The 27,330-nt window shown below is 43.5% G+C and overlaps 1 protein-coding gene across 1 annotated transcript; it reads left to right on the forward strand.

The window, feature by feature from the left end:
• The first annotated feature begins 244 nt into the window (after positions 1-244).
• LOC310779515 (uncharacterized protein) lies at positions 245-26,447 on the forward strand. Its single transcript, XM_083640044.1, has 20 exons — positions 245-371; positions 1,381-1,755; positions 4,149-4,244; positions 5,078-5,311; positions 5,684-5,843; positions 5,948-6,007; positions 6,130-6,637; positions 9,607-9,733; positions 12,594-12,968; positions 15,629-15,766; positions 16,583-16,728; positions 17,279-17,361; positions 17,648-17,765; positions 19,960-20,188; positions 21,117-21,491; positions 22,942-23,037; positions 23,854-24,087; positions 24,513-24,672; positions 24,777-24,836; positions 24,959-26,447. The coding sequence occupies exons 1-20, from the start codon at positions 360-362 to the stop codon at positions 25,468-25,470; spliced, it is 4,098 nt and encodes a 1,365-aa protein (XP_083496170.1). The 5' UTR covers positions 245-359; the 3' UTR covers positions 25,471-26,447.
• Positions 26,448-27,330: the final 883 nt, after the last annotated feature.

Genomic DNA, 27,330 nt, shown 5'->3' on the forward strand with positions numbered 1-27,330 from the left:
GAAGAAGACGTCAAATCCCAATAGGTGGCGGTAATGCACCAGTTAAGGATGCCAAAAGACAAAAGAAGAAGTCTTTCCAGAGAAAACGAAACTCCCCACATGTGAGTGAGAGTGGTTGGACTCAACTTGACTGACTTGTGAGTGAAATGGCAGCCGCAGCAGTTGTGCTGGACCGGGATGGGTTCTGCTGTTCTGTCTGTCTGGAGCTTCTCAGAGATCCAGTCACTATCTCTTGTGGACACAGTTACTGTAGAAGCTGTATCGAGGGCTGCTGGGACCAGGAGGACGAGAAGGGAGTGTACAGCTGTCCTCAGTGCAGGGAGAGCTTCACTCCCAGGCCTGCTCTCAGGAGGAACAACATGCTGGCTGAGGTGAGCTGATAGTAGGCCTACTAAACACTACTAACTGTTCCAGCAGCACTCACAAACATTACTACTACTGTTTGCAGCCTGTTGAGCTACTTTTATCTAGGCGACTACTTTATTTATTCCACAGTGGGAATTGCTTCATGTCGAAAAGGCAGAATAAACACAGGTGCAAGCAAAACACTAATGAGGGTTTCCAAATTCCAATCATGGAAGTATATATATATATATATATATATATATATATATACAAACATGTATATACCCCTGCACTACACCACTGCTGCTGTCCATTAGTTTGACTCTTGAAGGAGACATAGAAATGTATTATTTATTTCCCACTGTGTTTTTGTAACATGTTAGCCTGGGAACCTGAAGAATCTGCCAGCTAGCTCACGCTTTATTTGCTGCTGCAGCCGCGTCCGTCCGCTCGCCCATTTTAACACTTTGCCACCGACCTAAAAATGGCCGGGCCAATCACAGCCCTTTATTACACGGCTTTGTTTCATACTCATCTGATTGGTCAATCAAGGAATTCTACGACTGTTATTTATTTCCAAACCGCTGCTAACAGACCGTTGCTACTTTAACAACAACAGAGTGCAGCTCCTGCACATGGCCACATTCAACATCCGGCTCAAAACATCAGTGACTGATGTTAATGAAGCCTGTTTACATGTGTTTCAGTCCCTCTGCACTGCATCACACGTTTTGCTGCTCTGATTGGTTGAGGCATTTTGGACTGTTGCCGTTGGTAACGCCCCCCTCCCACACACACACAGACACACACACACACACACACACACACACACACACACACACACACACACACACAAATGCTATTTGCACTGAGAATCCAGAGCAATTCACATTTGCTAATACAAAGCAGTCCAATGTGAATTGGTCTGGCAATGCCAGTCTAGTAGCACGCTGCACGCCCCATGTATTCCACTTGTTGCTGGTCAGTGAATGACCTCTCCTCTCCTCTCCTCTCCTCCTTGTCTTTTCCTCCCAGGTTGTGGAGAAGCTGAAGAAGACAGGTGACCAACAGGTCTCTCCCTCTGCTGCTCTGGCCTGTGCCGGCCCAGCAGATGTGGCCTGTGATTTCTGCAGCGGGACCAGACGCAGCAAAGCCACCATGACTTGCTTGATGTGCATGGCCTCTTTCTGTGCAGCTCACCTGCAGCCTCACTACAGAGTTCCTGTGTTGCAGAAGCACAAGCTGGTCTCAGCCACGGCCCCGCTGCAGGAGAAGATGTGCTCTAAGCATGACAAGCTGATGGAGCTCTACTGTCGCACAGATCAGCAGTGTGTCTGCTTTCTGTGTGCCATAGAGGAGCATAAGAGCCATGACATGATGTCAGTTACAGCAGAGAGAGCTGAGAAACAGGTAGGACCAAATATAAACAGGAGGAAGCTCTGAGATCAAATGCAGATTACAGACTGTTTGTTTATGAACGACGACTTAAAGCCTCCCATCAGTCAGTTTAACAGCTATTTAACGGTTAATGTTCTTTCTCAAATACTCTGTGAGCACCTGCTATATAGTCGAACATCATCTGATTCTATGGCTAGGCTATTTGCGTAATCTACGCTGACCAGAAACCCTTTTCACCGTAGTTTAGCCCAAAGGGATAGCCACATTACCTTGCTGAGTTCTCAACAATCAGGCAAACGATTACAAAACGGGTGGCAACATTGAAATCAGCGTGAGTCCTACTTGCTAACCAGCTAGTGTTTAAATCACGTCAGTGGTGTTTGAGCTCAGCATAGGCAGAGGGCTTAAGTTACTTAACATAGCTAACAGCCAGCTAGCTAGTTAATATGCTAGCTCGTCCTCAGTCAGAATCGAATTGACATATGTGACTATAGATGGTTTCAAATGAACAACATAAACATTCAAAATTTTCCCCAGCTCCTGTTGCAGTGTTTACTAGTACAATAACTGACAGGAGATAAGGTAGGTTCCAAACTGTTGCCTAGCAACACAATTCCATGAAAACCGTCTATAGTCCCATTAATAGTCATGTAATCGTCCGATTTTAGAAACTAACTGAAATTCCTTAACTTGAGCACAAAATTAAGTTATTTGTCAAAAGATAGTTGGCGAACAGTGTGGCTAATCAACATTGTCAGGACATGAAGAAAAATATGAAATATCTTAACACGTTCACTGCCAATGACGAGTTGAGTCGTCAAAAAAAATCCAACGGTTGACTGCCAATGACGAGTTGAGTCGTCAAAAAAAAAAAAATTTTTGACGGTGGGACGTGGATCAACGCCCCCCACGTCTCCTATAAAATTATTGGAGCCACCGAACGTGTACAACCCATTCCACCGACCCACTAAGTGGCGACAGTGCCCTCCAAACTAGAAAAAGCAGAGCCAAAACTGCAGGGGAACGCGCGATGAAACCATTCTCATACTGTAGAATGGATTGGCGAAAACGCTTTCGCTTTCGCGCTGATTGCTGGCGGTGAGGGATTGCAAATTTGCATAATAGATTACGGGTGGAACACACTTTGAAACACGCAGCATAAATAAGACCAGAATCGCAAAAGCTTCATCAAAGCTCTCAACCGAAACCGCAAGAAACGAGCGAGCCCATCCAGACTTGCCCAGCGGCCGCCAGCAGACAGGAGCAGCAGCAAAGCAGTGAGACTGGTGACGCGAGGTTACAGCAGCAACAGAAACGAGCTTGTGACACGCCCGCTGCAGCCAAGAAGACACACACGGAGGGAGGAGTTTGAAGGAGAGGGGTGTTTCCTGCTGTTATGGAGGAAATTACTGTTCAAAACTATTGTTTAGATGTCTGACGTCTTACTGATGCCAAAAATGAATGGTTAAAGTGACTGTTCTATCGAATTTCACAAAAAGCCATTTATCTCAGAATAAATTTTCAGACGCTGAAACCATGCTGTATTCAACTGCTAATGCTTACATAACTACTAACTCTACAAACTAACTCTTTTAGACAGAGAAAGCACACATTCTATTAGTTCTTTTGAGATATTGTGTGTTCACAAAATCCTAACAGAAAAGAATCCTCGGCTCTTGAAAGATGAGCCAGAATCCTCAAAAAAAAAAACTTGGCAGAAGCTAACTACAGTATTGAAAAACGGCTGGCAGTGAATGTGTTAAAAATGACAAAATACACTGGAGGTGGGCTTTGACACATTCACACATGATTCATGAATCATTGTGAGTGGAGTCAGTGTTTCCTTGTAAAGTCCAGAGATGACTCTGTAGTCCCAGAGGTCAAAGAACATCTGGAGCCATAAGACATTGACATTTATGGTTTTAGAAATACAACCAGCCACAGAGAAAACACTTCCTGATGCACCAATCCTAATAATAGGCTCGTTTGAGATGAGAAAGTTCTGCGCAGATTCGACCAGCGCCTTGCTTGCCCCGTTGCATGATGGTTAGAAAAGTTGTCCGACTGCACAGCTCAGAGGATGCTGAGAAACGCATCAAGCTGAGCACCCATTGGTTCAACACAGGTGCATCACAAACCCACAGTGAAGTGTAGAAACTTCAATTTTATATCTATTCCAAGCTGTCACTCTATATTTTACATAAATACCACCTTTAATGCGTACATTAAAAATAAAATAAGTACCGGTAATCTGTTAAAGAAAACTGTAGAAGAAGAAAAGCAGCAGTGAGTGTGCAGTCGGGGGTGTTCGGCTTGTTGACGCCTCGCCTGACTGCGCTCGGCTGCTCTCGTCTGCTTTCCAGGCGAGGCGGCGGTCAACTCAAACGAGTCTTATTGTCTTCCAGAAACAGCTGATTGTGAGTCAGCAGGAAGTCCAGCAGAGAGTCCAGGAGAGAGAGAGGGAGCTGAAGGAGCTGAGCCAGGCTGTGAAGGATCTCAAGGTGTGGGAATGGAAGCACACTGTCTGCTAACACAGTGGTTCTCAAATGGGGGTCTGGGGACCCCCAGAGGTCCTTGAGGGGGTTCCAGGGGGTCCCCCGCCAAAAATGGGGGGGGGGGGGGTCATTTATTTGAGCTATAATTCCATTCATAAGCAACATAATGACTATTTTGGTCATGGGTTTTATACACTTTCTGTAATAAAATCTCATCTAAAAGCATCAATGTTATTATCATATGGGGGGCCGTGGGTCAAAATCCTATCAAATGGGGGTCCGTGGTCTAATATGTTTGTCAGTTTAGGGGTCCTTCATGTGAAAGAATGTGAGAACCACTGTGCTAACGGGCTCACCGCCATGTGGGCACGTCTCGTTAAAGACTTGCCAATCATTAATTGAATCAGTTCAGTGTAAAATGGCACAGAGGAAGGTCTGAATAAGAGCTACATGTTTACATAGGACATTTGATCACCATTTAAACGTTTAACATTACAGGCTGATGAATGGTAACTTTGTAAGGCAGCTGGATTCACGTAAGATCACAATCACTGAGACGTGTCTCAACATCTGTCTGCTCTCATGTGTTTTCTGTAAACGAGCATCAACTATGGACTTGGTGTTGAATGTAAGTATGGAGCTTCATTGATCCCCATAGGAAGTGGTGTTTTCTCTGTTCCCTCCCTCAGGGAGGTCAGAGGTCAGGCTCAGCTACAGAACACTGCCACTAGAGCTGCTGGGATTTCACTGTCTGGTTCAGTCTCATTTGAGCAGGGTGGATGCTTGTTGACACGGGGGGCTTGAACCCAGCAGCACCATGTGTGTGTTTGTACTATCAGAGTTCTGCCCAGACCACAGTGGAGGCCTGTGAGCTGAGCTTCACTGAGCTGATCCACTCCATCCAGAGGAGGAGCAGGGAGGTGGAGCAGCAGATCAGAGCCCAGGAGAAGACTGCAGTCGCTCAGGCTGAAGAACTGCTGCTGCAGCTGGAGGAGGAGATCGCCAGGCTGAGGAGGAGAGACACTGAACTGGAACAGCTGGCGCATGCTGACGACCACATCCACTTCATTCAGGTAATGCACACTTTTCACTCTGAGTGGACTTAACTGTTTAAAGTGAACTAAATTTACTTTTTTTAAGATCGTTTTGATTACATTCACATGATTGGTTAATCAGAGGTTTTCCTGTAGTGCTATATAGAAGACATACTTTCTTTACTGTAAAAGGTTCATTTGGGGCAGCTAACCCAAAAATATTTTTTTATTAATTTTATAATTCTGTTTTAAAAATATATCCAAGGATCTTCTTCTTCCTGTTCAACTACATTCTTTATCATTACACACAGCTTATCAGTATTTTGCTGTTCTGTGTGTGTGTGTGTGTGTGTGTGTGTGTGTGTGTGTGTGTGTGTGTGTGTGTGTGTGTGTGTGTGTGCGTGCGCGCAGAGTTTCCTGTCTCTCTCCAGTCCCAGTGAGTCTCCAGACTTGCCTCGTGTTGTTGTTCGTCCTCTACGTTACTTCAGAGATGTGAGTGACTCTGTGTCTGACCTGAGAGACAAACTAGAGGACATCCTGAAGGACACATGGTCCAGGATCTCTGCCACAGGTAGCTGACAGGAAGACAAAGATCCATTCAGAGGAATGGAGTGAATTTACACATGTCCAGTGCTATTTACAAAGTGCTGATTCTGTTTGCTTTCTTTATTCTAGTGTCTTCTGTAGATGTCTTACTGCCACCAGAGCCACAGACCAGAGAAGACTTTTTACGCTGTAAGCAAATTATCTTTCACTCTGTACAATTCTACAACATATTAATGCATTAATAATTAGCTTTAATGGCAGTAGGTTGATATTAATACTCAGGTTGGTTTCTGCTTTTGCTCTTCTGACAGATTGCTGTCCTCTCACACTGGATGAGACCACAGCCCACCGACGTCTCTCCCTGTCAGAAAACAACCGCAGGGTGACGTTTGTATCTAAAGAGAAAGGTTATCCTGCTCACTCAGACAGGTTTACTGGTTATTACCAAGTGTTGTGCAGAGAGGGTTTGTCTGGCCGGTGTTATTGGGAGGTGGAGTGGAAGGGTTCCTATCTGCGTGCAGCAGTTTCATACAAAGACATCAGCAGAACATCACTTTTTGGAAATAATGACAAGTCCTGGCGTTTAAAGTGCTCTGCAGAGGGTTACTCTTTCCACCACAATAATGTAGTAACAAAAGTATCAGGCCGTCGTTCCTCCAGGGTGGGAGTGTACCTGGATCATGAGGCAGGTACTCTGTCCTTTTATACAGTCGTCTCTGACACCATGACCCTGCTCCACAAACACCACAACACTTTCACTCAGCCACTTCATGCTGGGTTCTATCTGGATGGAGACTTTGCAGAGCTGATTAAGTTATGGTCGTGAAGGAGCTGAATATCTAGTATGTATCAGTATATCAGCCTTCAAAAAGCCTATCAGTCAATCCATAACTGTAAATACATGATTAAAGCTGGTTTATCAGTTGAAAGAGCACAACTACCTTCAGATTCAAAGACTTGTTTGGGACATGGTTTTCTTTCTCTTGTTCATCTGACTTTCCCAGTCAAAGTAAACAATGTTTATCGGGACAAAATGGCCACTGAAAAGTGTCTGAAGTTGGGAGCAATGAGGCGTGTTTGGAATGGATCACTCACTCACTATTCCCCATGTCGTGTTTATCGTTCAAGTGAACTATTTGGGGAACGATCAAACAAGTTCCTACCTCACTCTTCTTCTCCTTTGGTAAACAGTACAGCATTGCATTGTGGTATATGGGAGGAAATGTAAGGTACATTCTGTGTTCACTAGAAGTTGTGGGTATTTTATAGTTCACTATCTAGTGAATCAAATTGAGAATTCTGACACTAGTACAAAATGGCCAACACACTATGTAGTCCACTATTTGTGTAATAGAGACCGGTTTCTAACAGGGCTATTCTCCTTTTTCACTTCCCACCCAATTCACCCATTTTGTGTCTAAAAGGCAGGAAGTAACACAGGTGCAAGCAAGACAATAATGAGGGTTCCCAACTTCCGATCCATTTAGGTGTGCCAGTGCCGGGGCCCTAATTAATGTCTTGCTTGCACCTGTGTTACTTCCTGCCTTTTAGACACAAGATGGGTGAATTGGGTGGGAAGTGAAAAAGGCTAATTGAGTGAGAGCAAACTATAGTGAATTCAATACCTGCAGGCACTGGAACATATTTCAGCCCAGCCAAAATGAGTGTTCCTCTGTTCTCACGGTTTTGTAGAGTCCAGTGTTATTTACGGTTTTGTCCACAATGTTCTTTAGTGAGACTCACGTTTTTCAAAGAAGAAACTATTGAAATGCATCATTTATTTTCACATTATTTAGACAGTCTATGTAATAGTGGATTTTTTGTATTCTGTAAGATGTCTAATTTAGAAAATAATTGGATAAATAAATGCATTGACTCTCAGTTCTCTCTCCTCTCCTTAACTCTAATTTAGAAAATAATTGGATAAATAAATGCATTGACTCTCAGTTCTCTCTCCTCTCCTTAACTCTCTCCCAAACTGGTGCAAGAACATGCATCAGTTTAATATTTTGCACCCTCAGTTGAAATTTGAATCCGCTGTCGATATCACTGTCTTTCAGAGGCTGTAGTGGTTTCATTTTTAACACTAGAGTGAAGATACTGATATTATATGAAGACCTAATGAATCCATATAAGCTGCTAATGTAGGTTGTTGGAAAATGGGATAAATAAGGCTCAACATTTTAGTGAGGGAAAAAAAAGAGTCCCTTGACCTTTCACCTCAAGATATCTGAATGAGTTCTATTGGTACCCATGAGTCTCCCCTTTACAGACATCCCCACTTTATGCTACTCCCGTGTGTGTGTGTGTGTGTGTGTGTGTGTGTGTGTGTGTGTGTGTGTGTGTGTGTGTGTGAGAGAGAGAATATATACACACACACGTACGTATAAATATAGACGGGTGCGTCTGGGTCAAAATGAACACTGTAAATAGATTGCACTATCCCAGCGAGCATTTTTCGGTTGAAAAGACGTTTAAAAAACGTTTAGGGTCAACGTTGAAAAAACGTGCAAGGAAGGTTTGAAAGTGAAAGTTTTTTCACCCACTATTTGCAGACGTTTATTGAACGTTCAGATTTAGACCATATTTCACCAGCATCTTAAATTAAAAACTCGGGAGCGCACACGAACCCCGATCTCCCACGTGCAAGCCACTGCGCTCTGCGTTGTGAGCTATAGATTTTCTTATACTACACAGAGAGCCGGGCATATATATACTCTATCTCGCACACAACTTAGACTACACACAATTGTCAACGATTGGGAGGACAAGTTATTTTATGTGATGCGTACGAGACTATCATATTATGTAACAGACTAAAATTATGTTGTGTGTGTGTGCATCTGTAGTCTGTAGGCTGTATGGCTTCAGAGGTTAACAGAGAGTTAACTTTAACACGAGAGACTCAGGGGGTACACAGAGCCTCGTATACAGTATGTTACAATCATAGATATATAGTTACAATAACATAGCGTGCCCAGAGCACCTCGTTCCGCACTTGGTGCAGACCGGTGCAGACTTGCTTTGGTCTAGTCAGTCACAGCTAGCGAGAAGTACTTGCGCATGCGCGTTGCTGCAGGAACTGAATTCATTATTTTACAGTATTGCGCTAAACTATTAACCATAGTTGTGTCCTGGAAGCTTTTTGCTGGCACCACATAGCCTATATAGTCCCATATTTATGATATTCCATGTGACATAAAATGCGTTGAAATGTAGTTTTCGTGTAGACGAGATTTCAACTCTCAGTTACACAATAAAATGGACAAATGCCAATTCACACACTATCAATATTGTCTCTATTCCAAACTACAACAAATGTTTTAACAATATGATGAACCAAATTGTGTTTTTTTACACGTTGACGTTGTAACCGCATTTTAGCCGGTTGAAAAGAGGGTGAAATTAGGTCTTAGACGTTCAAACCCAATATCACCCAGATTTAAACTAAAAATCAACGTTGAAAAAACGTTTTGTGCTCGCTGGGATGAAGAAGACATCAAATGATTGTGGAATTAGAAACACCATAAACAGTAATATTTCCGACCAGTAAGAGGCAGCAATGTGCCGTAAGGCATCTAGTCTGCCGGAAAGCTATCAGAAGAAGAAGAAGAAGTATTTCCAGAGAAAACGAAACTTCCCACATGTGAGTGAGAGTGGTTGACTCAACTTGACTGACTTGTCAGTGAAATGGCAGCCGCAGCAGTTGTGCTGGACCGGGATGGGTTCTGCTGTTCTGTCTGTCTGGAGCTTCTCAGAGATCCAGTCACTATCTCTTGTGGACACAGTTACTGTAGAAGCTGTATCGAGGGCTGCTGGGACCAGGAGGACGAGAAGGGAGTGTACAGCTGTCCTCAGTGCAGGGAGAGCTTCACTCCCAGGCCTGCTCTCAGGAGGAACAACATGCTGGCTGAGGTGAGCTGATAGTAGGCCTACTAAAAACTACTAACTGTTCCAGCAGCACTCACAAACATTACTACTACTGTTTGCAGCCTGTTGAGCTACTTTTATCTAGGCTACTACTTTATTTATTCCACAGTGGGAATTGCTTAGTCTGGGCACCTTTCATCCCGGCCGCTTTTTGTCATGGGGGCGTAAACCAAGGAACAAGAAGCAACACCGGAAATAAGTGCGCCAAAAAACGTCTTTGTTGCCGTTAGCTTGACGCGGAGAGGTTACGTTAGCTAGAGCCTGAAAAGAACAACACAAGTTGTATAGTATACTAGGTTAGAACATTTCTAGTAACTGCCGAGGAAGGTTTCTGGAGAGCCAAAGACAATGGAGTACTCGCCATGTGAAATCTTATCATAAATGTCCATGTCTTTCCCAGCACAGGCAGCAGAGATGCTTCAACTGTTGTACTCGATCCTCCATTATCGATAACAGCGGACAGACAACTAGCGTTATAACTATTCCATCAACTGGCCATTTGTTTGAAAAGTAAAGCTTCTGTATTGGCTTAAAATATGTGAGATTGTGAATCTGCAATGTTTCTACAAGAACTTGTTCAAAAACTTTGAACCCCCTCATTTGTTTGTTTGTTTTTGTTTTTATTCTGGCTGTCCAGCAAAGGATAAATGCCCTGTGTTACCAATAGTGACTAAGACTACTCTTGTATTTAGTTCACCCAAAAATCGGCCTGTAGAACTGTCAGTTCACTTTTAGCCTACTGCTTGACTTCAGGGAGTAAGGATCATTACCTGACCTGGAGGGGTGTTTGTCATTTCAGATAACTACATGACTCTGACATAGCTCCTTATCACAAGGATGCCAGTTAGGAGATGGGCATCACTTCTACAACATCAACAAGATCTTTGGCAAAACCAAGAATACACAATAATTTGAGCTTTATTAATTTGTACACATTGAGTCAGTTGAACTCTGCTGGTCTGTCTCTTCTAATCTGTAACTCCTGCCTCCAATTGACTAACATGCATGTATTCAGAAGTTACAGGATTGATGGCTGTCTATAGGAGACTTTTTAAAAGACTACCGTATATTCAGTTTAACTCAAAGATAATGGCTGAGTTTCCCAACAAAGAAGCTTCTTAAGAGTTAAGAAGCTTCTTAAGGAGTTAAGAAGGCTCCAAAGAAGTGTTTCCCAAACGCCTTCTTAACAGTCGAGAAAAATAAAAAAAATAGAAGGCTCTTAAGAAGCATCTTAACTGGAGCGGCTCACTTGATGGCACTCTGAGCCCAGCAGTGGGCCACGACTCAGTGGTTGAGAAACACTGTTAACACCTAATCATGGTCATGTTAAACTTTATTAAACATTATTTATTTCAGACATGGACTGCAGTTCAAATTGCTTTATATACACAGCATACAACAAAACAGAGAAACACTACAGAATTTAAGCGACCTTGGGTTCTGTGAAAGGTGCTATATAAATCCACAACATTATAAAAGGAATCCATTCTGATTAGAGGAATATAGCCTACGGTAAAACATTTAAAACACAAGTAACCATACATACAGGGGAGATTTTCAAGTGTAATTTTAAACACTAAAGGGTACATGAAAGAAAGGAAAAAGGGAAAAACACAAGAGGAACAGTGGACACAAGTATCTCCTTTTGCCTGACGCGGCTGGATCTGCCAGTGTTTTGTCATTAAGAAGGTGTTAAGAAGGCTCCAGACCCTTCTTACAAAACCTTCTTAATGAAAGATCATCTTAGCGCTAAGAAGCTTTTGGGAAACGCAGCCTTCTTAACGGAGGATAATTGGAAGATAATTTTAGGCTAAGAAGCAATCGGGAAACGCGTTGGCTTCGTTGGCTTCTTACGGGAGCCTTAAGAAGGGTCAAAGAAGCTTCTTAGCGCTAAGAAGCTTTTGGGAAACGCATGCCTTCGTAAAGAAGCAATTGGGAAACGCGTTTGCTTCTTAAGGGGGCCTTAAGAAGGGTTGAATTAGCTTCTTAGCGCAAAGAAGCTTTTGGGAAACCCAGCCAATAGTGGTATATGATGGCTGCACCACTGCAAATTATTTAGCTAAAGCTTTAGTTATAGTTAAAGGGATACTTTTTCGATAGTTTTGCTCATTTGCCACACCCCCCCTCCCCACATAACCAAGATACACCATGCCTTATCGGCACTGTCCACACCGTTTACAGTGAGCTACAGTCATGAAGTTAGTTAGTATCGCCATAGAATGGAGGGTAATGGTACAGCTGTTAAAAATCCACCAAAACACACATTTCACAGCGCCAAAATACATGTTGTGCTTTGGGTATTCACCACACGACGAAATATTATTCCAAAATGCACATCATCTGTATTTTTGGAAGGAAAAGTGGTCGGCGGCCGTGTTTGGAAAGTAGTGCCGGCTACCTCTTTTCCTGCTAGCAACCGTTGCTACTTCAACAACAACAGAGTGCAGCTCCTGCACATGGCCACATTCAACATCCGGGTCAAAACATCAGTGACTGATGTTAATGAAGCCTGTTTACATGTGTTTCAGTCCCTCTGCACTGCGTCACACGTGTCGCTGCTCTGATTGGTTGAGGCATTTTGGACTGTTGCCGTTGGTAACGCCCCCCCTCCCACACACACACACACACACACGAATGCTATTTGCACTGAGAGAATCCAGAGCAATTCACATTTGCTAATACAATGCAGTCCAATGTGAATTGGTCTGGCAATGCCAGTCTAGTAGCACGCTGCACGCCCCATGTATTCCACTTGTTGCTGGTTAGTGAATGACCTCTCCTCTCCTCTCCTCTCCTCTCCTCTCCTCTCCTCTCCTCTCCTCTCCTCCTTGTCTTTTCCTCCCAGGTTGTGGAGAAGCTGAAGAAGACAGGTGACCAACAGGTCTCTCCCTCTGCTGCTCTGGCCTGTGCCGGCCCAGCAGATGTGGCCTGTGATTTCTGCAGCGGGACCAGACGCAGCAAAGCCACCATGTCTTGCTTGATGTGCATGGCCTCTTTCTGTGCAGCTCACCTGCAGCCTCACTACAGAGTTCCTGTGTTGCAGAAGCACAAGCTGGTCTCAGCCACGGCCCCGCTGCAGGAGAAGATGTGCTCTAAGCATGACAAGCTGATGGAGCTCTACTGTCGCACAGATCAGCAGTGTGTCTGCTCTCTGTGTGCCATAGAGGAGCATAAGAGCCATGACATGATGTCAGTTACAGCAGAGAGAGCTGAGAAACAGGTAGGACCAAATATAAACAGGAGGAAGCTCTGAGATCAAATGCAGATTACAGACTGTTTATGAACGACGACTTAAAGCCTCCCATCAGTCAGTTTAACAGCTATTTAACGGTTAATGTTCTTTCTCAAATACTCTGTGAGCACCTGCTATATAGTCGAACATCATGTGATTCTATGGCTAGGCTATTTGCGTAATCTACGCTGACCAGAAACCCTTTTCACCGCAGCTTAGCCCAAAGGGATAGCCACATTACCTTGCTGAGTTCTCAACAATCAGGTGACAGATTACAAAACGGGTGGCAACATTGAAATCAGCGTGAGTCCTACTTGCTAACCAGCTAGTGTTTAAATCACGTCAGTGGTGTTTGAGCTCAGCATAGGCAGAGGGCTTAAGTTACTTAACATAGTTAACAGCCAGCTAGCTAGTTAATATGCTAGCTCGTCCTCAGTCAGAATCGAATTGACATATGTGACTATAGATGGTTTCAAATGAACAACATAAACATTCAAAATTTTCCCCAGCTCCTGTTGCAGTGTTTACTAGTACAATAACTGACAGGAGATAAGGTAGGTTCCAAACTGTTGCCTAGCAACACAATTCCATGAAAACCGTCTATAGTCCCATTAATAGTCATGTAATCGTCCCATTTTAGAAACTAACTGAAATTCCTTAACTTGAGCACAAAATTAAGTTATTTGTCAAAAGATATTTAGTGAACAATGTGGCTAATCAACATTGTCAGGATATGAAGAAAAATATGAAATATCTTAACACGTTCACTGCCATTGACGAGATATCTCGGCTTACAAAATCCAACGGTTGACTGCCAATGACGAGATATCTCGGCTTAAAATTTTTTTTTTTTTTTTTGACGGTGGGACGTGGATCAACGCTCCCCGCGTCTCCTATAAAAATATTGGAGCCACCGAACGTGTACAACCCATTCCACCGACCCACTAAGTGGCGACAGTGTTCTCCAGACTAGAGGAAGGCAAGCAAAAAGCAGTGTGAGGAAGCCATTCTCATGAAAATGGATTGGCGAAAACGCTTTCACTTTCGCGCTTGGGAGCTGGCGGTGGGGTTTTGCAAATTTGCATAATAGATTACGGGTGGAACACACTTTGAAACACGCAGCATAAATAAGACCAGAATCGCAAAAGCTTCATCAAAGCTCTCAACACAAACCCCAAGAAACGAGCGAGCCCATCCAGACTTGCCCAGCGGCCGCCAGCAAACAGGCACAGCAGCAGCAAAGCAGTGAGCCTGGTGACGCGAGGTTACAGCAGCAACAGAAACGAGCTTGTGACACGCCCGCTGCAGCCAAGAAGAACACACACGGAGGGAGGAGTTTGAAGGAGAGGGGTGTTTCCTGCTGTTATGGAGGAAATTACTGTTCAAAACTATTGTTTAGATGTCTGACGTCTTACTGATGCCAAAAATGAATGGTTAAAGTGACTGTTCTATCGAATTTCACAAAAAGCCGTTTATCTCAGAATAAATTTTCAGACGCTGAAACCATGCTGTATTCAACTGCTAATGCTTACATAACTACTAACTCTACAAACTAACTCTTTTAGACAGAGAAAGCACACATTCTATTAGTTCTTTTGAGATACTGTGTGTTCACAAAATCCTAACAGAAACGAATCCTCGGCTCTTGAAAGATGAGCCAGAATCCTCAAAAAAAAACCTTGGCAGAAGCTAACTACAGTATTGAAAAACGGCTGGCAGTGAATGTGTTAAAAATGACTAAATACACTGGACCGTGGGCTTTGACACATTCACACATGATTCATGAATCATTGTGAGTGGAGTCAGTGTTTCCTTGTAAAGTCCAGAGATGACTCTGTAGTCCCAGAGGTCAAAGAACATCTGGAGCCATAAGACATTAACATTTATGGTTTTAGAAATACAACCAGCCACAGAGAAAACACTTCCTGATGCACCAATCCTAATAATAGGTTCGTTTGAGCAAGTTCTGCGCAGATTCAACCAGCGCCTTGCTTGCCCCGTTGCACCTTAAATTGTTTTCCTTGCTCTTACATCAGGTATTATGTTGTTTTTATGATGTCTCTAATTTATATGTTTTTATATTGTTCTCCTTTCTTAGTACTCAGTTGTTTTTATGACATTTTATGATTTATGATATACGAGTTGATCTATCCACCAGGACCCACCAGGACCCTGAGTTCATATTTCGTTCCCTTCCATGTTTCATGTTTTGGAATGACAATAAATATCCTTGAACCTTGAACCTTGAACCGTTGCATGATGGTTAGAAAAGTTGTCCGACTGCGCCCGACTGCACAGCTCAGAGGATGACGAGAAACGCATCAAGCGCCCATTGGTTCAACACGGGTGCATCACAAACCCACAGTGAAGTGTAGAAACTTCAATTTTATATCTATTCCAAGCTGTCACTCTATATTTTACATAAATATCACCTTTAATGCGTACATTAAAAATAAAATAAGTAGTCTGAAGGGCTGGGTCATTCGAGCAGTGTGCAGGGCGGTGCTAATGCATGTTTTAATTTGTTTACAAACCGCTGTTAAACAAAACTGTAGAAGAAGAAAAGCAGCAGTGAGTGTGCAGTCGGGGGTGTTCGACTTGTTGACGCCTCGCCTGACTGCGCTCGGCTGCTCTCGTCTGCTTTCCAGGCGAGGCGGCGGTCAACTCAAACGAGTCTTATTGTCTTCCAGAAACAGCTGATTGTGAGTCAGCAGGAAGTCCAGCAGAGAGTCCAGGAGAGAGAGAGGGAGCTGAAGGAGCTGAGCCAGGCTGTGAAGGATCTCAAGGTGTGGGAATGGAAGCACACTGTCTGCTAACACAGTGGTTCTCAAATGGGGGTCTGGGGACCCCCAGGGGTCCTTGAGGGGGTTCCAGGGGGTCCCCAGCCAAAAGGGGGAGTACATTATTTTAGCTATAATTCCATTCATAAGTAACATAATAACTATTTTGGTCATGGGTTGTATACACTTTCTGTAATAAAACATCTAGAAGCATCAATGTTATTATCATATGGCGGGCCGTGGGTCAAAATCCTATCAAATGGGGGTCCGTGGTCTAATATGTTTGTCAGTTTAGGGGTCCTTCATGTGAAAGAATGTGAGAACCACTGTGCTAACGGGCTCACCCCCATGTGGGCACGTCTCGTTAAAGACTTGCCAATCATTAATTGAATCAGTTCAGTGTAAAATGACACAGAGGAAGATCTGAATAAGAGCTACATGTTTACATAGGGCATTTGATCACCATTTAAACATTTAACATTACAGGCTGATGAATGGTAACTTTGTAAGGCAGCTGGATTCACGTAAGATCATGATCACTGAGACGTGTCTCAACATCTGTCTGCTGTCATGTGTTTTCTGTAAACGAGCATCAACTATGGACTTGGTGTTGAATGTAAGTATGGAGCTTCATTGATCCCCATAGGAAGTGGTGTTCTCTCTGTTCCCTCCACAGGGAGGTCAGAGGTCAGGCTCAGCTACAGAACACTGCCACTAGAGCTGCTGGGATTTCACTGTCTGGTTCAGTCTCATTTGAGCAGGGTGGATGCTTGTTGACACGGGGGCTTGAACCCAGCACCATGTGTGTGTTTGTACTATCAGAGTTCTGCCCAGACCGCAGTGGAGGCCTGTGAGCTGACCTTCACTGAGCTGATCCGCTCCATCCAGAGGAGGAGCAGGGAGGTGGAGCAGCAGATCAGAGCCCAGGAGAAGACTGCAGTCGCTCAGGCTGAAGAACTGCTGCTGCAGCTGGAGGAGGAGATCGCCAGGCTGAGGAGGAGAGACACTGAACTGGAACAGCTGGCGCATGCTGACGACCACATCCACTTCATTCAGGTAACACACACTCTTCACTCTGAGTGGACTTTAACTGTTTAAAATGAACTAAATTAACTTTATTTAAGATGGTTTTGATGACATTTCCACATGATTGGTTAATCAGAGGTTTTCCTGCAGTGCTATATAGAAGACATACTTTCTTTACTGTAAAAGGTTCATTTGGGGCAGCTAACCCAAAAATATGTTTTTATTAATTTTATAAATGTTTTAAAAATATATCCAAGGATCCTCTTCTTCCTGTTCAACTACATTCTTTATCATTACACACAGCTTATCAGTATTTTGCTGTTCTGTGTGTGTGTGTGTGTGTGTGTGTGTGTGTGTGTGTGTGTGTGTGTGTGTGTGTGTGTGTGTGTGTGTGTGTGTGTGTGTGTCTCTCCAGAGTTTCCAGTCTCTCTCCAGTCCCAGTGAGTCTCCAGACTTGCCTCGTGTTGTTGTTCATCCTCTACGTTACTTCAGAGATGTGAGTGACTCTGTGTCTGACCTGAGAGAGAAACTAGAGGACATCCTGAAGGACACATGGTCCAGGATCTCTGCCACAGGTAGCTGACAGGAAGACAAAGATCCATTCAGAGGAATGGAGTGAATTTACACATGTCCAGTGCTATTTACAAAGTGCTGATTCTGTTTGCTTTCTTTATTCTAGTGTCTTCTGTAGATGTCTTACTGCCACCAGAGCCACAGACCAGAGAAGACTTTTTACGCTGTAAGCAAATTATATTTCACTCTGTACAATTCTACAACATATTAGTGCATTGATAATTAGCTTTAATGGCAGTAGGTTGATATTAATACTCATTTTGGTTTCTGCTCTTGCTCTTCTGACAGATTGCTGTCCTCTCACACTGGATGAGACCACAGCCTACCAACGTCTCTCCCTGTCAGAAGACAACCGCAGGGTGACGGTTGTATCTAAAGAGAAAGGTTATCCTGCTCACTCAAACAGGTTTACTGGTTATTACCAAGTGTTGTGCAGAGAGGGTTTGTCTGGCCGGTGTTATTGGGAGGTGGAGTGGAAGGGTTACTGTCTGTTAGCAGCAGTTTCATACAAAGACATCAGCAGAACATCATTTTTTGGAAATAATGACAAGTCCTGGGGTTTAATGTGCTCTCAACAGGGTGACTCTTTCCGACACAATAATGTAGTAACAGAAGTATCAGGCCGTTGTTCCTCCAGGGTGGGAGTGTACCTGGATCATGATGCAGGTACTCTGTCCTTTTATAGCGTCTCTGACACCATGACCCTGCTCCACAAACACCACACCACTTTCACTCAGCCGCTCCATGCTGGGTTCTATCTGGAAGGACGCTTTGCAGAGCTGATCAAGTTATGGTCGTGAAGGAGCTGAATATCTAGTATGTATCAGTATATCAGCCTTCAAGAAGCCTATCAGTCAATAACTGTAAATAAATGATTAAAGCTGGTTTATCAGTTGAAAGCACAACTACCTTCAGAGACAAAGACTTGTTTGGGACATGGTTTTCTTTCTCTTGTTCATCTGACTTTCCCAGTCAAAGTAAACGGAATGTTTATCGGGAAAAAATGGCCACTGAAAAGTGTCTGAAGTTGGGAGCAATGAGGCGTGTTTGGAATGGATCACTCACTCACTATTCCCCATGTCGTGTTTATCATTAAAGTGAACTATTTGGGGAACGATCAAACAAGTTCCTACCTCACTCTTCTTCTCCTTTGGTAAACAGTAGCCTACAGCATTGCATTGTGGTATATGGGAGAAAATGTAAGGTACATTCTGTGTTCACTAGAAGTTGTGGGTATTTTATAGTTCACTATCTAGTGAATCAAATTGAGAATTCTGACACTAGTACAAAATGGCCAACACACTATGTAGTCCACTATTTGTGTAATAGGGGCTGGTTTCGAACAGGGCTATTCTCCTTTTTCACTTCCCACCCAATTCACCCATTTTGTGTCTAAAAGGCAGGAAGTAACACAGGTGCAAGCAAGACAATAATGAGGGTTCCCAACTTCCGATCCATTTAGGTGTGCCAGTGCCGGGGCCCTAATTAATGTCTTGCTGGCACCTGTGTTACTTCCTGCCTTTTAGACACAAGATGGGTGAATTGGGTGGGAAGTGAAGAAGGCTAATTGAGTGAGAGCAAACTATAGTGAATTCAATACCTGCAGGCACTGGAAAATATTTCAGCCCAGCCAAAATTAGTGTTCCTCTGTTCTCACGGTTTTGTAGAGTCCAGCGTTATTTACTGTTTTGTAGAGTCCACAATGTTCTTTAGTGAGACTCACGTTTTTCAAAGAAGAAACTATTGAGATGCATCATTTATTTTCACATTATTTAGACAGTCTATGTAATAGTGGATTTTTTGTATTCTATAAGATGTCTAATTTAGAAAATAATTTGATAAATAAATGCATTGACTCTCAGTTCTCGCTCCTCTCCTTAACTCTCTCCCAAACTGGTGCAAGAACATGCATCAGTTTAATATTTTGTACCCTCAGTTTAAATTTGAATCCGCTGTCGATATCACTGTCTTTCAGAGGCTGTAGTGGTTTCATTTTTAACACTAGAGTGAAGATACTGATATTATATGAAGACCTAATGAATCCATATCCCAACGCTGCTAATGTAGGTTGTTGGAAAATGGGATAAATAAGGCTCAACATTTTAGTGAGGGAAAAAGGAGTCCCTTGACCTTTGACCTCAAGATATCTGAATGAGTTCTATTGGTACCCATGAGTTTCCCCTTTACAGACATCCCCACTTTATGCTACTCCTGTGTGTGTGTGTGTGTGTGTGTGTGTGTGTGTGTGAGTGAATATATACACACACATACGTATAAATATAGACGGGTGCGTATGGGTCAAAATGAACACTGTAAATAGATTGCACTATGAAGAAGACATCAAATGATTACTCCTGTGGAATTAGAAACACCATAAACAGTAATATTTCCGACCAGTGAGAGGCAGCAATGTGCCGTAAGGCACCTAGTCTGCCGGAAAGCTATCCGAAGAAGAAGACGTCAAATCCCAATAGGTGGCGGTAATGCTGCAGCACCAGTTAAGGATGCCAAAAGACAAAAGAAGAAGAAGTCTTTCCAGAGAAAACGAAACTCCCCACATGTGAGTGAGAGTGGTTGACTCAACTTGACTGACTTGTGAGTGAAATGGCAGCCGCAGCAGTTGTGCTGGACCGGGATGGGTTCTGCTGTTCTGTCTGTCTGGAGCTTCTCAGAGATCCAGTCACTATCTCTTGTGGACACAGTTACTGTAGAAGCTGTATCGAGGGCTGCTGGGACCAGGAGGACGAGAAGGGAGTGTACAGCTGTCCTCAGTGCAGGGAGAGCTTCACTCCCAGGCCTGCTCTCAGGAGGAACAACATGCTGGCTGAGGTGAGCTGATAGTAGGCCTACTAAACACTACTAACTGTTCCAGCAGCACTCACAAACATTACTACTACTGTTTGCAGCTCTGTTGAGCTACTTTTATCTAGGCTACTACTTTATTTATTCCACAGTGGGAATTGCTTCATGTCGAAAAGGCAGAATAAACAGAGGTGCAAGCAAAACACTAATGAGGGTTTCTAAATTCCAATCATCAAAGTTTGAACCCCTCATTAGTGTTTTGCTTGCACCTGTATTTAGCCTGCCTTTTCGACACAAAATGGCCTGTGTAAAGGGTCTATACACACAGCATATTGGCTGTTTGTCACTTGGTTGTAATCACCTGTTAATTGATTACAATCACCTGTTATTTTCCTACCAAGATGGCCATGTGGTGATGTAACAGAATACTATCAATATACTCATCATGCACCCCCCCCCCCCCCCCCCCTTCATTGATGCGTTTGTTTGTTTTTATTCTGGCTGTCCAGCAAAGGATAAATGCCCTGTGTTACCAATAGTGACTAAGACTACTCTTGCATATTTAGTTCACCCAAAAATGGGCCTGAAGAAATGTCAGTTCACTTCTAGCCTACTGCTTGACTTAAGGGAGTAAGGATCATTACTTACCCTCAGGCTCTTCTAAATTCCGTGTCAACACTGCAGTTGGAAGAGCCCTCCCATCGAGCATAGCATTTTCGTTAGACAATCTGTGTTGGGCATTAAACTCACCTTATTTCTGCACTTTGAAATCACAGGTAGGGTCGGGTGGGGCAAACTAATTCAATTCAATTCACATTTGCTAATGCAATGCAGTCCAATGTGAATTGGTCTGGCAATGCCAGTCTAGTAGCACGCTGCACGCCCCATGTATTCCACTTGTTGCTGGTCAGTGGATGACCTCTCCTCTCCTCTCCTCCTTGTCTTTTCCTCCCAGGTTGTGGAGAAGCTGAAGAAGACAGGTGACCAACAGGTCTCTCCCTCTGCTGCTCTGGCCTGTGCCAGCCCAGCAGATGTGGCCTGTGATTTCTGCAGCGGGACCAGACGCAGCAAAGCCACCATGTCTTGCTTGATGTGCATGGCCTCTTTCTGTGCAGCTCACCTGCAGCCTCACTACAGAGTTCCTGTGTTGCAGAAGCACAAGCTGGTCTCAGCCACGGCCCCGCTGCAGGAGAAGATGTGCTCTAAGCATGACAAGCTGATGGAGTTCTACTGTCGCACAGATCAGCAGTGTGTCTGCTCTCTGTGTGCCATAGAGGAGCATAAGAGCCATGACATGATGTCAGTTACAGCAGAGAGAGCTGAGAAACAGGTAGGACCAAATATAAACAGGAGGAAGCTCTGAGATCAAATGCAGATTACAGACTGTTTATGAACGACGACTTAAAGCCTCCCATCAGTCAGTTTAACAGCTATTTAACGGTTAATGTTCTTTCTCAAATACTCTGTGAGCACCTGCTATATAGTCGAACATCATCTGATTCTATGGCTGAGCTATTTGTATGATCTACGCTGACCAGAAACCCTTTTCACCGCAGCTTAGCCCAAAGGGATAGCCACATTACCTTGCTGAGTTCTCAACAATCAGGTGACAGATTACAAAACGGGTGGCAACATTGAAATCAGCGTGAGTCCTACTTGCTAACCAGCTAGTGTTTAAATCACGTCAGTGGTGTTTGAGCTCAGCATAGGCAGCGGGCTTAAGTTACTTAACATAGCTAACAGCCAGCTAGCTAGTTAATATGCTAGCTCGTCCTCAGTCAGAATCGAATTGACATATGTGACTATAGATGGTTTCAAATGAACAACATAAACATTCAAAATTTTCCCCAGCTCCTGTTGCAGTGTTTACTAGTACAATAACTGACAGGAGATAAGGTAGGTTCCAAACTGTTGCCTAGCAACACAATTCCATGAAAACCGTCTATAGTCCCATTAATAGTCATGTAATCGTCCCATTTTAGAAACTAACTGAAATTCCTTAACTTGAGCACAAAATTAAGTTATTTGTCAAAAGCTATTTGGCGAACAGTGTGGCTAATCAACATTGTCAGGACATGAAGAAAAATATGAAATATCTTAAAAATGACAAAATACACTGGAGGTGGGCTTTGACACATTCACACATGATTCATGAATCATTGTGAGTGGAGTCAGTGTTTCCTTGTAAAGTCCAGAGATGACTCTGTAGTCCCAGAAGTCAAAGAACATCTGGAGCCATAAGACATTAACATTTATGGTTTTAGAAATACAACCAGCCACAGAGAAAACACTTCCTGATGCACCAATCCTAATAATAGGCTCATTTGAGATGAGCAAGTTCTGCGCAGATTCAACCAGCGCCTTGCTTGCCCCGTTGCATGATGGTTAGAAAAGTTGTCCGACTGCACAGCTCAGAGTATGACGAGAAACGCATCGAGCTGAGCGCCCATTGGTTCAACACAGGTGCATCACAAACCCACAGTGAAGTGTAGAAACTTCCAAGCTGTCACTCTATATTTTACATAAATACCACCTGTAATGTGTACATTAAAAATAAAATAAGTAGTCTGAAGGGCTGGGTCATTTGAGCAGTGTGCAGGGCGGTGCTAATGCATGTTTTAATTTGTTTACAAACCGCTGTTAAACAAAACTGTAGAAGAAGAAAAGCAGCAGTTGGGGGTGTTCGGCTTGTTGACTCCGCGCCTGACTGTGCTCGGCTGCTCTCGTCTGCTTTCCAGGCGAGGCGGCGGTCAACTCAAACGAGTCTTATTGTCTTCCAGAAACAGCTGATTGTGAGTCAGCAGGAAGTCCAGCAGAGAGTCCAGGAGAGAGAGAGGGAGCTGAAGGAGCTGAGCCAGGCTGTGAAGGATCTCAAGGTGTGGGAATGGAAGCACACTGTCTGCTAACGCAGTGGTTCTCAAATGGGGGTCTGGGGACCCCCAGAGGTCCTTGAGGGGGTTCCAGGCGGTCCCCAGCCAAAAGGGGGAGTAAATTATTTTAGCTATAATTCCATTCATAAGTAACATAATAACTATTTTGGTCATGGGTTGTATACACTTTCTGTAATAAAACATCTAAAAGCATCAATGTTATTATCATATGGGGGGCCGTGGGTCAAAATCCTATCAAATGGGGGTCCGTGGTCTAATATGTTTGTCAGTTTAGGGGTCCTTCGTGTGAAAAAATGTGAGAACCACTGTGCTAACGGGCTCACCTCCATGTGGGCACGTCTCGTTAAAGACTTGCCAATCATTAATTGAATCAGTTCAGTGTTAAATGACACAGAGGAAGGTCTGAATAAGAGCCACATGTTTACATAGGGCATTTGATCACCATTTAAACGTTTAACATTCCAGGCTGATGAATGGTAACTTTGTAAGGCAGCTGGATTCACGTAAGATCACAATCACTGAGACGTGTCTCAACATCTGTCTGCTCATGTGTTTTCTGTAAACGAGCATCAACTATGGACTTGGTGTTGAATGTAAGTATGGAGCTTCATTGATCCACATAGGAAGTGGTGTTCTCTCTGTTCCCTCCCTCAGGGAGGTCAGAGGTCAGGCTCAGCTACAGAACACTGCCACTAGAGCTGCTGGGATTTCACTGTCTGGTTCAGTCTCATTTGAGCAGGGTGGATGCTTGTTGACACGGGGGGCTTGAACCCAGCACCATGTGTGTGTTTGTGCTATCAGAGTTCTGCCCAGACCACAGTGGAGGCCTGTGAGCTGACCTTCACTGAGCTGATCCACTCCATCCAGAGGAGGAGCAGGGAGGTGGAGCAGCAGATCAGAGCCCAGGAGAAGACTGCAGTCGCTCAGGCTGAAGAACTGCTGCTGCAGCTGGAGGAGGAGATCGCCAGGCTGAGGAGGAGAGACACTGAACTGGAACAGCTGGCGCATGCTGACGACCACATCCACTTCATTCAGGTAACACACACTTTTCACTGTGAGTGGACTTTAACTGTTTAAAATGAACTAAATTTACTTTTTTTAAGATGGTTTTCATGACATTTCCACATGATTGGTTAATCAGAGGTTTTCCTGCAGTGCTATATAGAAGACATACTTTCTTTACTGTAAAAGGTTAGGGTTTGGGGCAGCTAACCCAAAAATATGTTTTTTATTAATTTTATAATTCTGTTTTAAAAATATATCCAAGGATCTTCTTCTTCCTCTTCAACTACATTCTTTATCATTACACACATATCATGCTTGTGTGTGTGTGTGTGTGTGTGTGTGTGTGTGTGTGTGTGTGTGTGTGTGTGTGTGTGTGTGTGTGTGTGTGTGTGTGTGTGTGTGTGTGTGTGTGTGTGTGTGTGTGTGTGTGTGTGTGTGTGTGTGTCTCTCTCCAGAGTTTCCAGTCTCTCTCCAGTCCCAGTGAGTCTCCAGACTTGCCTCGTGTTGTTGTTCGTCCTCTACGTTACTTCAGAGATGTGAGTGACTCTGTGTCTGACCTGAGAGACAAACTAGAGGACATCCTGAAGGACACATGGTCCAGGATCTCTGCCACAGGTAGCTGACAGGAAGACAAAGATCCATTCAGAGGAATGGAGTGAATTTACACATGTCCAGTGCTATTTACAAAGTGCTGATTCTGTTTGCTTTCTTTATTCTAGTGTCTTCTGTAGATGTCTTACTGCCACCAGAGCCACAGACCAGAGAAGACTTTTTACGCTGTAAGCAAATTATATTTCACTCTGTACAATTCTACAACATATTAATGCATTGATAATTAGCTTTAATGGCAGTAGGTTGATATTAATACTCACTTTGGTTTCTGCTTTTGCTGTTCTGACAGATTGCTGTCCTCTCACACTGGATGAGAACACAGCCCACCAACTTCTCTCCCTGTCAGAAGACAACCGCAGGGTGACGTTTGTATCTAAACAGAAAGGTTATCCTGCTCACTCAGACAGGTTTACTGGTTATTACCAAGTGTTGTGCAGAGAGGGTTTGTCTGGCCGGTGTTATTGGGAGGTGGAGTGGAAGGGTTCCTATCTGCGTGCAGCAGTTTCATACAAAGACACCAGCAGAACATCACTTTTTGGAGATAATGACAAGTCCTGGCGTTTAATGTGCTCTCCACAGGGTTACTCTTTCCAACACAATAATGTAGTAACAGAAGTGTCAGGCCGTAGTTCCTCCAGGGTGGGAGTGTACCTGGATCATGATGCAGGTACTCTGTCCTTCTATAGCGTCTCTGACACCATGACCCTGCTCCACAAACACCACACCACTTTCACTCAGCCGCTCCATGCTGGGATCTATCTGCAAGGAGACTTTGCAGAGCTGATCAAGTTATGGTCGTGAAGGAGCTGAATATCTAGTATGTATCAGTATATCAGCCTTCAAAAAGCCCATCAGTCAATCCATAACTGTAAATAAATGATTAAAGCTGGTTTATCAGTTGAAAGAGCACAACTACCTTCAGAGACAAAGACTGGTTTGGGAAATGGTTTTCTTTCTCTTGTTCATCTGACTTTCCCAGTCAAAGTAAACTGAATGTTTGTCGGGACAAAATGGCCGCTGAAAAGTGTCTGAAGATGGGAGCAATGAGGCGTGTTTGGAATGGATCACTCACTCACTATTCCCCATGTCGTGTTTATCATTCAAGTGAACTATTTGGGGAACGATCAAACAAGTTCCTACCTCACTCTTCTTCTCCTTTGGTAAACAGTACAGCATTGCATTGTGGTATATGGGAGGAAATGTAAGGTACATTCTGTGTTCACTAGAAGTTGTGGGTATTTTATAGTTCACTATCTAGTGAATCAAATTGAGAATTCTGACACTAGTACAAAATGGCCAACCCACTATGTAGTCCACTATTTGTGTAATAGGGACCGGTTTCAAACAGGGCTATTCTCCTTTCTCACTTCCCACCCAATTCACCCATTTTGTGTCTAAAAGGCAGGAAGTAACACAGGTGCAAGCAAGACAATAATGAGGGTTCCCAACTAAAGATCCATTTAGGTGTGCCAGTGCCGGGGCCCTAATTAATGTCTTGCTTGCACCTGTGTTACTTCCTGCCTTTTAGACACAAGATGGGTGAATTGGTTGGGAAGTGAAAAAGGCTAATTGAGTGAGAGCAAACTATAGTGAATTCAATACCTGCAGGCACTGGAAAATATTTCAGCCCAGCCAAAATTAGTGTTCCTCTGTTCTCACGGTTTTGTAGAGTCCAGTGTTATTTACTGTTTTGTAGAGTCCACAATGTTCTTTAGTGAGACTCCCGTTTTTCAAAGAAGGAGAAACTATTTAGATGCATCATTTATTTTCACATTATTTAGACAGTCTATGTAATATTGGATTTTTTGTATTCTGTAAGATGTCTAATTTAGAAAATAATTGGATAAATAAATGCATTGACTCTCAGTTCTCTCTCCTCTCCTTACTCCCTCCCAAACTGGTGCAAGAACATGCATCAGTTTAATATTTTGCACCCTCAGTTTAAATTTGAATCCGTTGTTGATATCACTGTCTTTCAGAGGCTGTAGTGGTTTCATTTTTAACACTAGAGTGAAGATACTGATATTATATGAAGACCTAATGAATCCATATCCCAACGCTGCTAATGTAGGTTGTTGGAAAATGGGATAAATAAGGCTCAACATTTTAGTGAGGGAAAAAGGAGTCCCTTGACCTTTCACCTCAAGATATCTGAATGAGTTCTATTGGTACCCATGAGTCTCCCCTTTACAGACATCCCCACTTTATGCTACTCCCATATATGTGTGTATGTATACATATACTGTGTGTGTGTGTGTGTGTGTGTGTGTGTGTGTGTGTGTGTGTGTGTGTGTGTGTGTGTGTGTGTGTGAGAATATATACACACACACGTACGTATAAATATAGATGGGTGCGTCTGGGTCAAAATGAACACTGTAAATAGATTGCACTATGAAGAAGACGTCAAATGATTACTCCTGTGGAATTAGAAACACCATAAACAGTAATATTTCCGACCAGTGAGAGGCAGCAATGTGCCATAAGGCATCTAGTCTGCCGGAAAGCTATCCGAAGAAGAAGACGTCAAATCCCAATAGGTGGCGGTAAGCGGTAATGCACCAGTTAAGGATGCCAAAAGACAAAAGAAGAAGTCTTTCCAGAGAAAACGAAACTCCCCACATGTGAGCGAGAGTGGTTGACTCAACTTGACTTGTCAGTGAA

The sequence above is a fragment of the Poromitra crassiceps genome, assembly GCF_964638095.1.
Source record: "Poromitra crassiceps genome assembly, chromosome: 7".
Lineage (NCBI taxonomy): Eukaryota > Metazoa > Chordata > Actinopteri > Beryciformes > Melamphaidae > Poromitra > Poromitra crassiceps.

Coding starts and splice junctions, on each gene's coding strand:
- LOC310779515 (XM_083640044.1), top strand. Junction 4,245..5,077: donor AGGCTGTGAAGGATCTCAAG/GTGTGGGAATGG, acceptor TTGTACTATCAG/AGTTCTGCCCAGACCACAGT. Junction 21,492..22,941: donor CAGAGAGAGCTGAGAAACAG/GTAGGACCAAAT, acceptor ATTGTCTTCCAG/AAACAGCTGATTGTGAGTCA.